Genomic DNA, 15,936 nt, shown 5'->3' with positions numbered 1-15,936 from the left:
TAAAGAAAGAATACTATGGGGCTCCTGCACAGATGTACTCGGCCATAGAACAAACATGAGATCTGAGAATTTATGGGATAAGAAACAGTGACAGGTATGATGACGTTAAAAAAAAAAAAAACCACAAACGAGAAGATGTAAAAAGCCAAAGTCCTAGATGTAGCTATTCCCAAGTGAGGGGCTCATGAGGAAACTCCTGGTTTTAGAGGCTAAGAAAAGACCTTGAGCATTCTCTTATCTCACATTATGAATGATAAGGTACAAAATACCCCGAAAGCAATGATCCTCAGGTTGGTTTGGCAGGTGGAGCAGAGAGTGACGATTCCAAACGCTGCCACATGAAATAAAAAAGTCACTTATACATGACAGATGTTTTAGAAAACTGATGTGATAAAAAAAAAAAAAAAAAAAAAAAAAGACTGCCCCAAAGGAAAAGCATACGCTACAGAAACACATACAAAGCAGGAGAGCTATGTAAAGACAGGAGTTGAATTCAATGTTACCTAATGAAGTGACTGCAAGTTCTCAAACAGAGGCATTATGAAACATCAAGACTTGTTCTAAGAGAGATCTTCAGAAAGTTACTATGAAAACCCTGAAAAAACAGACCAATTCTATCTAACCAACTATTCAATGGATTTACTGCTTCTTAAATGAGAAACATTAAAATGGGTTTAGAGCTCTAACAGGAAGTGGGCAAGTGTAGATGCCCATTAATTTACCTCTTCAGACTTGAGAAAGGAAGTGGGGAAGGGGCCACAGAACCCCACAAGCACTAAGGGTCAACTACTCCCGGTGATCAAGACAGGCAGCTCCACACGTCCACTGAGCCTAAACGGCGGCACCTCAGCTGGCGCTTCTCCCACACGTGGTTTAGGTTCAGATGCGACTCACATGCCAATGCACAGATGAGGGATTAGTCATTTGTCATGAGAAATATGGTGGCATTTCTTCACAACAACAACAAATATTTAAGAGAACACTCTGCACCACCACCCCCAACCAATAATTTTAACATGTTCATGAAGAAATTCTCCAAAGTTGTAGAGCCTCTCTATACACTGTCAAAATTCAAAAGATAGCAGATTCAGGGCAAGTTGAGTTTAGGTGGGGTCTTCATCCTGAAGCCTCTAAGAATAAACAGAGTAGAAGAGACTAGAGAAGAAATTAAGCAAATGAAAGGTCAAGTTCCCATGTAAAGAGCATGGTTGGAGATGATGAGATGTCAACATCAACCTGCAAAAGAGAAGGCCTCACAAACAGGAACATCACAGAGCAGGCGGACAACCCTAGAGCCTTGAAAAGTATTTATGAAAGTACATTGAAAGGGTGCACCTTTTGTCTGTATTGCTGTTTAAAGAAAATATTTCAATTTAATAATTTAAAATTACTTCAACAGCCTTAGTGCTAATATTATTTTGCCCTGAATCAGATTAATTCCCTCATCACTCCAATCCAAAACAAATAGTATTCAGTAGGATAAAAGCTTCAGGCTATAGCTTAGCTGCCTCCTATTCTCATTATTTCCTGGAAGCAGATAGCAGAAAACTGTACATAATTTATTCTTCTTATTTTTTGAGCTATGGGTGGATCACGGTTAAGGTAATGTGAGCACAGGCCAAAGCCCAGAGGGGGGCAAAGGAAACCCCTGCACAAAGAGCAGGGAGGTATCACACTGTGAAACTCAGTAACCCTCTCAGTTTTATTTCCCTGACTCCCCAAATCGTTGCCTCTGAAAGTCCATTTCAGGATGTAAAAGAAGTCTTTTTGATTTTCAGCTCTACCCCCAAATTCCTGGAAACTGCTTTGGACCAGCCATTGCAACAGTCAGTCAAGCTTATTCAGTCAGCCTGAAATCTACTTTTGGACCCTCAAAGCATCCTTTCCAGGGACCTCAGGGTGATGCTCACTGCGATCAGAACCACCTCTCCTGAGAAACACAAACTGAGGTTGCTAGAGTGACATGAAAAAGCAGCAAGTCCTAGGTGGACAAACCGAGGCAAGGCCAACCCTCAAAGGATTGGGGTATGACTTGGCAAACTCGATCCCAGCTCTCAGGTTCTAGTCCCCTGAAACCTAAAAAGCATAATCCGAAAAAGCAAAGAGCAGGATTAAATGTGCAAGACACACTAGACTATAATGAAGTCCAAGGAATTATATCTAGGAAGAGTATGTCCATCTAAAATGTCTATATTCTTGAACTTTCAACAGTAGACTATTTGACTTTTTACTATTTTAATTCACCTAAAAGTCAAAGTTAAGATACTCCCTTCTCTTTCTTCCCTATTTATTGTAGAAAAGCTGGAAAATAAGAAAATGATAAAAAAGAAAAAAGAAAAAAAAACCCCTAACTGTCCCACCATCCAGTGGCACATACTGCTATTATGGTATATTTTCCTTTATTTTATATACATACATATATTATATACACTTACAAAATTAAAGTAACACTTCAAAATTTTTTGTGTGGCTCTTTTCACTTACTGCTTCATAAACATTTATCCTAATCATTGAGATTTTCTTTAAAAACATAACTTCCAATTCATTTGGCATAATTTAATAATCTTTAGCCCATTTCCTATTTCTCACTGTTATAAATAACACTCTGATCATGCTTCATTATACCTAAACTTTTGACCTTTAATCGACATTTCTCTAATATTCTTCAAGTAGAATCAGAGTAAAAACAGTATGAATCTTTATGTATTTCTCATAAAAAAATTTTAAATCGTAAAATCATGAATTAGTGCCCAATTCTCAAATAGTGGTACTGGGACACTGTCACATTTTCATAGGATTAGAAATTTGTAGCAAAGCTGTAAAAAAGAGGCAGCAAAGAAAGGAGGAAAAATGACAGAACTGAACATCAACTCCTCAAAAACAGAAAAGACAGAAATTTCAAGTTTGTCCATAAGCCTCTCAAGACAGGAACCGTGGCCTGCTTGTTGGGACTGCACCAGAAACTAATTCAACATTGACAGTAAGGCACTCATGGACCCAAAGCCTCAAAGATATGCAGCCTGGGAAGTTCAAAAAAAACAAGGAAAATCTGTGGAGGAGAACCTTTAAAAGTTCTGGCTCTAATGATCTTCAGACCCCTCGTGGTTGCTACTATAAAAGATAGCTTTTACCATGACTGCAATAACCTGCATACCGGACTGCAAGAGCTGCTAAAACTAGGCAACAGTGGACAAAACATGGAAAGGTTACTCATCTTTCTACTCTTGAGGTAACAATAAGCTGATTATCTACTCTTACCTCAAAAGAGATCTGTGTTCAGAATACTTTAAATTGAAATGTCTGCCTTCAGTTCAGGAAGGATGAGAAATATCCAGACAGTAACTGATTTGGTCATATACTATGTCCAATTTCTTGCCAAAGCCTATAGTTAATGAAGGAAGTGAAGGATGCTGGGCTAATAGTGAGAGAAGTATGGACTGTGGGCAAAAGGACAGACGATCATTAGATCAGGAAGGATTCCACAATTCACTACAGATATCTCCACTGTCACACTTATTTACAGCTAATTCTCCAACAATTTTGCCCATATCTGATATGCAGATAGCAAGATTTCCTCTGAATCCTCACAAAGAACTTTGGAATTTTTAAATTTAAGAACCTGTAAGTACAACATTCTCAACCTTCCCATATAACTGACACAGAGACCACATTTCCACTGTTGAGAATTCTCTCTGGAAAAAAATAAAACAAAGTTCTATATTAAAGATTTTCTTAGATGATGAATAAGAAAAACACATTTGATTAATTTCTTGTCACAGGAACTCGACTTTCTCCTATCTTCATTTCTATTTCCGAGAAGTAGGGTCCAAGGATTAAACTGGAAAACCAATGCTTGGAACTTTTCAGAATAGGAGGATTCTTTTCTCACCTTTTAAAACTGCTTTTTCTTGAAGCAGATCTGGTGGTTCTTTTAGTAATGCCTGCACTGCCAGAAATGTTAGGTTCAGATGTTTTACAGCTCTGAACACTGGACTGAAGAATAACTCTGAAAATAGTTGGAAAAAAATAAGATTATATTCACTGAAACAGTTTTCAAATACTTGACAAAGGAAGGGATTTTTGCACTTGAGAGCAAATTAATTTTATTGAGAATTGATAGGCTTTTCCATAAGCACATTTGCCTAAAAAATCTGAAACACATTTTTACATCAAGATCTTTTGAAATGAAGCGTCTCGTTTCCCTAGGAAGGCTACACAGAGATAACCACAGTACTTTGCTTTCTGTACAATTTCCACATCAAAGAGATCAATTAGTAAAAAAAATTTCTGTGTCCAAAAGTAAAAGTAGATTCTCAGATTTCTAGTCAGAAAAAGAAGAAATCATTTAAAAAAAAAAAAAAAAAAAAAAAAACTTCTGAAGAATTATGAATATACGTTTAGTACATATCTACAAGAAAATGTTTACTCTTCAGAGCTGAATGTACAGGCAATACACACTAAATCAATAGTAACTACATAACATTTAAAAACATGTTCAAGCAAAATTGGAGCTTTGTCTGGATTACATCAATTTTTTACTAAATCTCCAAGAACCATTAAAATGAAAGTGAAACCATTTCAATTTTGTGAAACTTGCCTTAATTAAACTCTAAAAATCTTAAAGAACTGTGCCAGCAGAGCCCAGGAATCGAATTCATGAATCAGAAAGAACATTCTCAAAGTCCATAGAACACCCTGTTCAAAAGTAGGGGTGTTCCCCCCCTCATTAAATTGTTACGGGGAAAACAACAGAAAACATCAAAAGCTTTCATATGTAGTTCTTTCTTCTCTTCCAGATATAATCACTGAAAAGCTGTAATTCATATATATATATCTATTCAACTTTTATTTATCCAGAAGAGAAAACACTGGCTTAAAAAACTTTTTTTTTCTCATATCCAAATATAAAGGTGGGATAGCCAAGAACAACTTACAAGAATCTTGTTCATAAAAGTAAAAAGAAACCGTTACAATTAGCTAGCAGCCCTCCTTCCTATGCCTGTGTTACCACCATGTTGCAGTTAATAACCAAAGCCAGTTTCTTAAAATGTAGTAAAGAGTAGTAAATTCCTATATTCTCAGTATTACCAAACCACAGCATATTCAACATTTAGTAAAATGCTAACTTTTCATTATTAAAAAAAGCAACAGGTTTCACTGTTCCAGAAGCATTAAGTCTGGAGCTTGTCCAGGCCAGCTGTTTTCAAACTTTGGGGAAGAGAGAGGGAAGGGCTGGGAATGGTTGAGGGGAAAGTGTGGGGCTGCTATCCCAGTTTCACTCTATCCACTCAGGATTTTGCTTAAAAAGGAAAAAAAGTAGGAAGGAGAGGAGCTTTCACCAATCTAAAATTTAATTTTAAAAAATGGTCTGAATGGGGGAAAAAGATCTCTGATCCTGTTAGAGCTTTAGCAAAACCCAGTGGAAACATCACTTGATTTAATTTGTAGGTTTTCAGGATAGGAAGGAAATAACCAAAGAGAGGAAGATTTGTTCTGAACTGTGTAAAGGTACAAAACAAATTCTTGAATCAAATACCATGAAATAACCCATTAAATTTATGAAAGCTTTATGAAACCAGCCTTCAATCTCACTAAGGCAAACTGACCCTTATAAATAAGCCAATGCTTGATTTAGGATTTCTCATCCTGAAAGTTTTATCATCCCAATGTTGAACATTCCAACAAAACAGAAAATGTATATGCAAAGTTGAATAACCAAACCAGGCACCAACTATTCTGGCTTGTGAATTCCATCCCTGAAACAAAGACTTATTTTAAAAATTCTTATGATTATGTAAAGAGAGGGAGAAACGCAATAGTCTGTGTTAAGGAACTGAATTGAGAATTCTGCAAAAAAAATAAAAACAAAACCAATTAAAACAAACCACTGATGCACTATTGCTATTTCTGAAACTCAAGCACTGTACTAGATGATGCCACTGGTTTCATGAAACCCTCCCACTCTGCAAGGCCCAGGGTTTTTAATCTACATTTTTACATGGAGAAAGTGAGACTCCACTCATTTTTGTTTTGTTTTTTTAAATACCTCCCCTACTTTACAAATAATTTTGAAGCCACTTATGGTTAAAAGTATAGACAACTAAAATCATTAACATGAGAAAAAAACAGAAGCCAATACATTAATTACCTGCTTAGGAAATTGGAGCCCTGATTTTTCAATTTAGCTATTACTGAAATACTTAAACACTATTAAAAAAAATTACAGCTAAATCAAAGTTCAGGCTCATGGGAAATTTCTTTTAAGAAATTATTTAAATGTAAATAATTAATGTGAAGTAATATAATGTCAATAGCTAATAATTTATATGAAACTAAGAGAATGATAAAAATTTAGAAAGCATTATGCATACCAATTAAGATTCTAGTCACCATTTATTTGTATTAAAAAGAGAGCAGTTATGCATCAACAAAGCAGAAAACAATGTAGCAACTACACTTAGATATTACCCACCTAATAAGGTGGGACAAGCTCAAACACTCACATTCTTGTGACACATTCACTCCTGTGTGAGGGTACTAGGAAGCTCGGTTACAAACCAGCCAATTACATGGCTTCTGCAGAGCAATACCCTGCACGTGTATTTTCTTCTCTCCAAACCTCCTGGCAAAAATCCTCAGGCCTGTTGCTTGTCTCTTAGCTCCACTGCAGTTCCCTTTCTTCTCTCCAGTATCTTTTAAGCCTCAGTGTTCTCAGATTTTGGACACAGGAATATCTTCAGTCTGAGGCATATGGCAAAGCCAAAAACTGAAAAGCCAGGTCTTTCGGCCATAAAACCACAAACTGCTTTGAATACGGATGTCCAATTCCCAAGAAAGAATACAACAAGAGCTAGGCACTACTTACAGTGGTTGTCTACAACTGGTACAAAGAGAGCCTTCAAAACGATGGGCCCAAGATCCTGCAACCTCCACAGGCACCTTTCCCACTAAGAGTCTGATAGAGCAGTCAGAAGTGTTGTTATAGCCTAACTTTCCAGGTAAGTCAGCTAAAGGGTACTTTTCAAATGTAACAACCTAAGAGATGATGCTCTATCATCCACAAATAGAGGTGAATGAGATAATGGTGCATTGAGTAGTCACCTTGCAAAATAAAGTCTTTTTGAAATAAAGTAATGGGGATGGCGGCAGGGGATGGGGAGAGAAAATTACAAGGATTATACTTGTTGATATCATTGTTATTGTAGAAAACTTTTTGTTTTCCTAAATTCCAAATTAATTAGGCAAGTTAAGCTGGATACTCTGTTTTGGCAAATGTTATCAGTAAAGAACAAAACCAGTTATATCTTACATAGAGTATTAAAAAGAAAAGAGCCTGATAGAAACCAGTTTTAAATTTACCCTGGGAAAAATAATACAACCACAAAGTGCTTAACATATTATTACAAGAACTCCATCCATAAAGAACTCTGTACATCCACCTCTATCTCTTGGAGTAGCTGTGAGAAGAATAAATCTATGCAGTATGTGATGCTCTTGAGTCAGAATATGTGGAAATCTAAGCTTACCAAGAACAGGAAAAAACACTTAAAAGGATAATCTGTATCAGAAAAACAGCCTATTTACATATGCATTTATAGCTTATATTAATAGGGTATTCAAAAAAATGCCATAAATAAGAACATGTTAAGCACATTTTCCTTCATTTTGAAGAGTGGCATCTTATTGATTTTTAAATCTTTTCTAGACATCTGAAAACATTCAAAGAAACCACAAAGTACTAGAGCTACAATGGAATGTGACTCTGGAAGAGATCCTAGAAGAAACTTTTTGCATTCTTTTGTAAGTTCCAAGTCCAAGTTGGGACAAGAGAAGAAATTCTTGAAATATGAGCTAGAGAAGAGGATTTAGAGATAACATAAGTCAGCCTGGACCTCAGAGGGTCGTGGTAAAGCCTCAGTCTCGGAGAATACACCTTCCTTTCTGCGCTCCTTCTTAATGAGGATGTTGCACAGGTAAGTTCCTTGCCACATTCTTCTGCAGAAAAGAAGTCTCTTCACTGTCAAGGTATTCATTTCAAAGACAAAAGTTCTCAAGAGAAAACAAATCAGTCTGCCTTAACCTAATGAAGGCATTTTGGTTATTTTGGGGAAAGAAGCAAAGAAGAAGAGGGTGCAGGCCACAGTGATTGTCACATGGAGACGCACAAACACAAACCAGGCCCACCAAGTCTGCTCTGCCTCCTGTTTTCATTTTTAACATCAATTTTTGCAAACTGTCCTTCCTGTACTCCCTAAAGGGGAGGAAATAGAATGCAGTAAAAGGGAGAACTCTGTATACCAAAGTTGGAAGATTTATTAGGGAAGCAGTGGCCTGCTGAGAGAGAGCTGTGTATGATGGCAGATTCAGAGGTTAAATACAGGATGAAATGTTCACTAGACCTCCTGACTACAAAACCCAATCATCACTGAAAGCAGAAAATCAGTGGGAAAATTCTCCTGGTAGATTGTAGAGGACATAAGATATTGAAAGCTAAAGAGGAGATCATATAGCCAACTGATTGAAAGAAACCACACAATGAATACCAAACTAAATATCTTTGATAGGGAAAAGAAACTATTCCAGTGTCTTCATTTTAGGGGGCTATTTCAAAGTACGTGCCACTTAAAAACAATAATGCATGCTATTTTTAATTATCCCCTCAATGAAAGGAGCCCTCCTTCCCCACCACCACCCTGTTAATTGAAAAGATTCAGAAAAAGAATCGCTGAAAAAAGGCAAACCAACAAAGCTGGGAGAGCTGATAAGGAGAAAAACATGCATCATGAGAAACACACTGGACAGAAGTGAACAATAGTAGAGAAATGGAATGGGACACTTACACAGCAGCTATTTGTCAAAGGGTCCTGATGGCTACTGTGCTCTTAAACCATCGAGACAGAATAGCAGGATGGGAAGAATGTAGTCACAAACAATCCACCAGATGACAACACTACACAGTGCAGAGGTCAGCACAGCTAGGGAACATCTAGAAAGGGCGAGGGGGAAAGAACAGATGTTCACATTGGGAAGCCAAAATAAATAAAAGTAATAAATAAATAGTCACACGTGGATTTCAGACACCTCAAAGACTCAGAACAGCAACTGGAATGCAAAGGGGTGGGAAACAAGGATGGAGTGTTGGATTTTATGTTGGGGGAAAAATGCTATCTTTAGTTTTAACTGGTTTGATATTTAGTAACAAAACGTTTGACCTAAACTCTAGCTGGATAATTACTTTAGAGGCTGAAATAGAAGTCATCGTTATAAAATTGAAATTGTTCAAAAAGCATAAGATAAGCATGTACAGAAAACCAAATCAAACCACAGAGAAAAGGGGGGCAAAAACAAACAAACAAACAAACAAAAAAATCTCTCCTGAAATGATAATTAACATCAAAGGAGGCACAATTATAAATGAACTTGCTGGCACAGTAGAAATGATCTCATTTCAATGGAGTTGTACACTGTATCATCCAGGAGTCCAGGCAAATTACACTTTTTGAAAACATGGATTATATTAAATAGCACACCCGGCCCCAAGCAACACAAAATGGGGAAATTTTCAATTATGTATTAATACTATATATTTTTCCTTTCTCCTCATTCATTTTATCTACTCATTTTTCCACATGCAACCAAAGCTGGACTCCAGCTTTGTGTTTCTTAATGCACTGGGGATTGGAAGGAAACCGCCTTAGATTCGGAAGGGTGGTAACTCCTTCCAGCTACTACACGTCAAGTGGTCACCTGGGCATGTCCGTGACCAAACACGGAAAGCTCTGTCGAGCATTTGTTTTAATGCAGAGCAGTGGGCTGATCAGGGCAGAAATGACTGATCTGGCTAACTCTGCCATCTTTACTGCTGTCCTCCTCATCAGTGGCTCTGGACAGGCACCCTATGGTGGAAAGGAATTCCACAACAGGGTGGACTGAAATCCAAACCTAACTTCACCTCACAAGTTACACTGCACCATGTCATGTAATCCTCCCACAGAAAACAAATCTATAACATGTATTAAAATTACAGGGATTTACTATTTAAACAGAATGGAAAAATGGCCAGTCACCAGAAACATGATTGAATGCTCAACCCATCTCAACCTTCATTTGAAGTTGCTGATTTAACAGTTATCTTAAAAGCAGCCTAGTGTGAATGACCAGATATCTGCAATACAGATTTTTTTTTGTTCCTCTCGTCAAATGCATGGCATAAAAATTATTTTCCAATGCTGAAACATACACCTATCTACACTGTACTGTTATGAGGTTTTAAAGGATTTTCGAAAGTTAATTAAATCTATTATCTTCACCTTATTCCCATGTAGCATGCAAAATCACTCTTTATGTATCATTTAATTTAACCCCCACAAACCTAGCAGAAATGATTAGTGCACAGAAGGACAGACTCTATGGCTGAAGTATAAAAATTTACCAAATCTATTTTGGCACAGATAATACACATACCATCATGTCCTGAAGATTGGATCAACCTCATAGTGCTCATGATTCAGTGTCTTCATGATAAGATCAAACAGGCTGTCTGAGAAAATGACTATTTTACAATTTCTAAAACTTTACAAAAAGTTGTTAATAAAAATTTCTAAAACAGTTCATAAAAGAGAAAGCATTAACTGGAATGATATTTCATGGACTATTATGTTCTCTAAAAAATCACCAGTAGTTACTTATTTCCCACTAATTTTCCTTTTGTCAAGTATTTTCATATGGTTAAGTACCAATACAGAAGCAAAATAACTTGACCACAGTGATAAGTTCAAATCGGGAAGCAGGAATTGAATTTAGATTTCTCGGGCTGCTGTTGAAGACTCTACTCTCTGGGGACTTTTATTTCTAAAATAACAACCAAGACTTGGTAGGGAAAGGACACCTCCAACTCACCTCCCCTTCTAAAGCCAAAAGAGCACCAAATGAGAGCAAAAAGAAAGATGATAATAGCAAAGGAGAATCTGAAAAGGCCTAAGAAGGGATAACCAAAATGCTGTAAAGGAGGAGGAAGGAAAATTTGCTATAACTAATCTAAAATCTCCCAGGGTCTCTCCACATAATTAAGAGCTTAGAAAAACTTTAGCATTTTTCCTTTTCCTTTAAAAGTGTGGCCTATGAATGTTAATTGGGCCCTGATCTATGAGCAAAGGATTGTGCAGCTCTATGTATATAGTGGAAAGGGAGAAACAGGAGGTTTAGGGCTATTATCTTTAGGATTACAATTACCAGAAAAAGGCATCCTGAGCTACTGCTTTTATTTTGTTTAATATTTACCTAGTTGTAACTTATGCCAAAAGTGCTGCAGAGCACCGGGCCAGCATCCTTTGTTCTTTTGGACTTACGTAGGTGTAACTAGAAAACTGAACAACTATTACTAGTAGAGGAGGCTGGCCTTCTCTTCCCCCAAGTCTTTTCTAGTTACATGCATTCAACTATTATTGATCCCGTCAACGTTCACCCCAGGGAACCTCACATATCCAGGTGAATAGAACAGCATTTAGTATCATCTTCTGGTTTCAACATTTAAATTTTTAATTTTCATTCACTTTTTTCTTTTATATTACCACAAACCTATGAGCTATCAAAGAGAATTTTATGCTCTCAACTCCTCTGAGAAAAAACCATCAAGTGATTTGAACTCTTGAGGAAACATGTCCACATGGGTAGTAGACTTGGAAAGTGACTAAAGAAAATTTCCTATACACCCAATTTTAACAAAAACTTTTTTTGACTAAGCAGAATTCCCAACCCCTGACTCACAACTTGACTTTTAATAGAAGGCAACACATTATTGAAAAATAAAGTGATGATGCATTTTTTTACATATACCAACAAAACCCTGGACACAACTAAAAGCAGCCCACAAAGGATCCATTTGCTAAGGCCTGGATTGGCGCTTGTTGGAGATGAGGTATCTCAGACCCCACCCCAGACCCACGGAATCATAACCTGCATAATCTGCTTGTTATGAACAAGTTCCCCAGGCAACTCGAGCACACACTGAAGTGTGAGAAGCACTGCTTTAGGGCACTGCCTATGTGCTCCATCAATTTGTAACATTATTTTCAGAATGAGTATTTGGAGGCATATTTCTCAACAGAAGAACCACTGGAGCATTTGATGCAAACTTTTAATGAAATTAAAAACAAAATGGCATTTGGGGTAAAATAAATTAAATCACACAAGATGCCCTATTCTTGAAGCATTCTAGTTGTCTGAAGCACCACTCAGCTGCGCAAAGAATGCTTAACAAATGCGGGTGATCAATAATGATCCCTTACATGTGTATGGCACATTATATTGGAAAACTTGCATTTTTTTTTTCTTTGGGTCTTTTAAGAACTTCTTCTCAGGGCAGTGACCCATAACAACTTGTTCCTTATGTGTAATTCTACTTTAGAACTTTAGATTATGAACAGATTTCAGCGAAGAACGATTTCTAATTAAAAAGTCCTGTTCCCCACCATGAAAATTTATTATATCATTAGTTTCTTACCATATTCAAAGATATTTACTGAATAAAATGACCTTCCAACTCCATCACCAAAACACAAAACAAAATTTAAAAACAGAAACCAACCCCCACCCCCAAAAAAACCAAAGCAATGAAGACCTGGAATTTGGTGCCCTACAGTGAAAAGATGGTCCCTAGAAGAAAGGAGTCCAACAGCACAGGTGGGAGCATCTACTAAAGTACAGCTCAGGAAAAAGTACACTAGCCATGCTTTTTGATTCTACATATTTTTCTAACAATCCCTGATGTTCTATGAGGTTGAATCCAAGATGACTTGCACGTTCCCCAGCAAGTGCATGTGGACATATACATACCGTCTAAAAATGTCATATCTCCATTAAACTTTCTTCTATAATTTGAAAATAGTTCCCCAAAAGTATAATACAAAAAGAGTGCTTAGTCCACTTCATTGTTCCCCTAGAACAATACCACATTAAGCCACCATGTCACAAGCCACTAAATTCTACCGTATCAAAACAAGTGATCTGTCCTAAGTGAATTTAAAGACAATTATAATCTTTATAACTATGGATAAATCTGTTATTCTGGAGTTTAATCTGTCACTCTCCTAAGGCTAGCACATGGTAATTATCTGTGGAAAAAAACATCCCTCGAATGGCTTTCCTACTTGTAAAGACTTCTGAGGATGCAACAGAAGACACAGATGAACAAGGGATAGCAAAGACCTTCTCAGGCAAGCACCCCTGTGTTTGAAATCACATAGATAATCGCTTCAAAGTGGCCTCACAGGCAGACAACTATGGAGAGAAATGTACAGGATCATGAAGGACCTCATTCACATATTAAACAACATCAAGCTCGGCAAAGAAAACCAGACTCACGTGAGGGGAATAGTGTTTGCTTTTGATTGTCTTCTGCTTTTCAAGGCCCGGAGTCTGTCACCTTGTGTCACTCCATTGATTTCATCGTCATCACTGTACTGTGTAAGTAAAAAAAAAATACTGAGCTAATGATTTAAGTTGAATCTATTAATGCAGTAAAGCCTAGCAGCTACTCTTAATCCAAATATACAGACACAAAAAAGCACACATTTTATACACTCTAAAATATTTTTCTCCTTTCAAAATAGAGTGACAAGTCACATTTCAAGAAAAAGTGGAAGTTGACTTTCAGAGACACAGAACCCAACAGCACTCTCTCCTTAGGAAAACATACTGATACTTACGATGTGTAATGGTTTTCAATTTTGAAAACATTCTTTTTTTAATTTCCCAGTCCATTGACCACCACTTAAGTTAGTATTTCTATCCCCTAAGCCCCTGATTCTTTAAAGTTCTTCATTTGAGAATTAATAGTTCTCTAAACCAGTTGCCATCAACAAGGAAAAAGGGGAGTAGGGGTAAGTAACTAGGTCCATCTAAAAGAACTGACTTCACAGACTTTTTTCCACCTGTCTCTATTGAGTGAAAAAAAAAAACTTCAGTTTTATGGACACACAACCTTGTTTTAACTATTTTGAGTAAAAAGTTCCCAGAGAGTGCTATAAATATAAAAAAAGAATGTATAACGATAATCCCCCAAAATGTCTTTATTACTTTTACCTACAATTTTTTCCAAGCTCTGAAAGGTTCTCAACAGCATCTAAAGCAACTACAACAGGGCGATGGGGACGGTTCGTTTACCAGTTCAGATTCTTGCTTGTCTTGATTCTTGACCCCATTTATTGAAATGTCATCAACACCCAAGAGGAGTTTTGAGACAGCTGCTCTGTGTTTTCCATTCTCCTGGCATCTTAATTTTTGACGAAAATAATCACCTTCCAGCCAAAGGCTTGTCTGTTTCCTAGAGCATTTAAATAACAGCATCAAAATACAGCTTTCCAGAAATATAGACATGAAAAACTTTCCCCTCTCAGACTATCTGCGGTTAGTAGAGACTAAGAAAAATTCTACTTTCCATCAAAAGTAGATTCTACTTCTAGACCCATGGTTCCCCGAAAAGTTATAAATGCTCTGTCTACTTACATCACCAAAAATTGTTGCTGTGGCCCAATCACTGAGCCAGGTCTACAGATTCTGATCCAGGCAATAGTCTCAGCTGCTGTCATCCTGTAATGCTTCATGATGTAGCAGGCTATCAGAGTGCCAGTTCGTCCGAGGCCAGCTTAAAAAAGAAACAAGACAGTGGAACCTGGACTCGTATACTCCAGAATTTTGTTGGGCAGGTAAAAAAATTTTTAAGGCTGTTCATGACTCTGATTCCCTTTACAGTGGTTCTCAAGCTTGGTTACACACTAGAATCACCTGGAGTTTTTTTTTTTTTAAATAACTAGAATTTGGGTCCTGCCCCCAGCATTCTGATTTCATCGTTATAGACAAAGGGATTTTTAAACTCCAGGTGATTCTATGCATGGTCAAGATTGAAAGTCACTGTCTGAGCAATGATAATCAATGAGTTCAGCATATTCTATCCTGGGTTTCCTATTAATGGCATCACCCTCTTCCCATAAACGCAGTCTTGAAATCTTGGACTGACTTTCTTTCATAATGAGAAAATCAGTCCAACACTGATTTTTTTTTTTTTTCTATTTCTGCTGTCCTCCTTCATTCTCATCTGGACTATTCCCAACACCTCCTAATGCCTCTCATTTTTCACTCCACAGTCTGATCTTCACAGTCATCGGTTTTCTTCACAAAACAAAGATCTCATCATGTCAAAACTCTTTAGGTTTTCAATAGATTATCAGTCTATTTCAGGGTTTCTCATCAGTGGCCCTACTGACATTTGGGGCTGCAGTTCTTTGTTTGGGGGAGTGCTCTGTGCAACATAAGATATTTAGTAGCATCCCTGACCGCTAATCAAAAGCGTCTTCAGATATTATCAAATGTCACCTGGGGGGCAAAAGTGCCCCCCCTAAGAACCACTGGTCTATTCTAACTTCCTTTCCCCTTTAGAATTAAGTGCCTTCTACAGGCAGCCAGGGATATCCATACCAGGCCAACCCCTTTTAACTGCTCACCTCCAGAAAACTCCAACCCCTCATTCCCTAAGCAAACAATGCTTTCCCCTATCTTCTGCTTACTGAGATCCTACTCCTTCAAAGTTTATCTGAATAGTCCCAGTCTCAATGAGACCTATTCTGATTGTTCAGCTGCAACTTATCACTCCTGAATCTGAGATTCCAAAATATTCATTCACACCTTTATTTTAAGTTTTATCATCCATCTGTATAAATTTCTTGAGAAAAGAGACCAGAATATTATCACTGCAAACCACTAACCACCAACTATGGTGCAAAGCAGAAAGCAGGAACTCAATCTCCCAATGCAGAAAAACCACAAAACTTTTTTTTTCAAGAAAGCGTGTAAAATAATTTTGAAACCATAGAGAATGTGAAATGATGGAGACAACCAGGACATTTTAATTTTTAAAAGAACTAAGTTTTTAATTTGGGG

At 37.2% G+C, this 15,936-nt stretch overlaps 1 protein-coding gene across 19 annotated transcripts in view; it reads right to left on the bottom strand.

Moving 5' to 3' along the window:
* Positions 1 to 15,936, bottom strand: part of CDC14B (cell division cycle 14B) — a 143,531-nt gene that overhangs the window by 13,089 nt on the left and 114,506 nt on the right. For 13 of the 19 annotated variants that reach the window (XM_037798206.1, XM_037798216.1, XM_037798222.1 and 10 more), the window contains 4 exons: positions 14,506 to 14,644; positions 14,164 to 14,323; positions 13,363 to 13,460; positions 3,890 to 4,006 (listed from right to left, as the gene is read on the bottom strand). In XM_037798206.1, coding sequence (XP_037654134.1) covers positions 3,890 to 4,006; positions 13,363 to 13,460; positions 14,164 to 14,323; positions 14,506 to 14,644 — 514 coding nt within the window. Of the gene's footprint in view, positions 1 to 3,889; positions 4,007 to 8,840; positions 8,987 to 10,464; positions 10,537 to 13,362; positions 13,461 to 14,163; positions 14,324 to 14,505; positions 14,645 to 15,936 lie in introns of those variants that run through there. The other 6 variants (XM_037798208.1, XM_037798223.1, XM_037798207.1 and 3 more) reach the window with 4 other exon arrangements.

This window comes from Choloepus didactylus, chromosome 10 (assembly GCF_015220235.1).
Source record: "Choloepus didactylus isolate mChoDid1 chromosome 10, mChoDid1.pri, whole genome shotgun sequence".
NCBI lineage: Eukaryota > Metazoa > Chordata > Mammalia > Pilosa > Megalonychidae > Choloepus > Choloepus didactylus.
The sequence above is the reverse complement of the archived record's forward strand: the minus strand, read 5'-3'. Positions and strand labels throughout refer to the sequence as shown.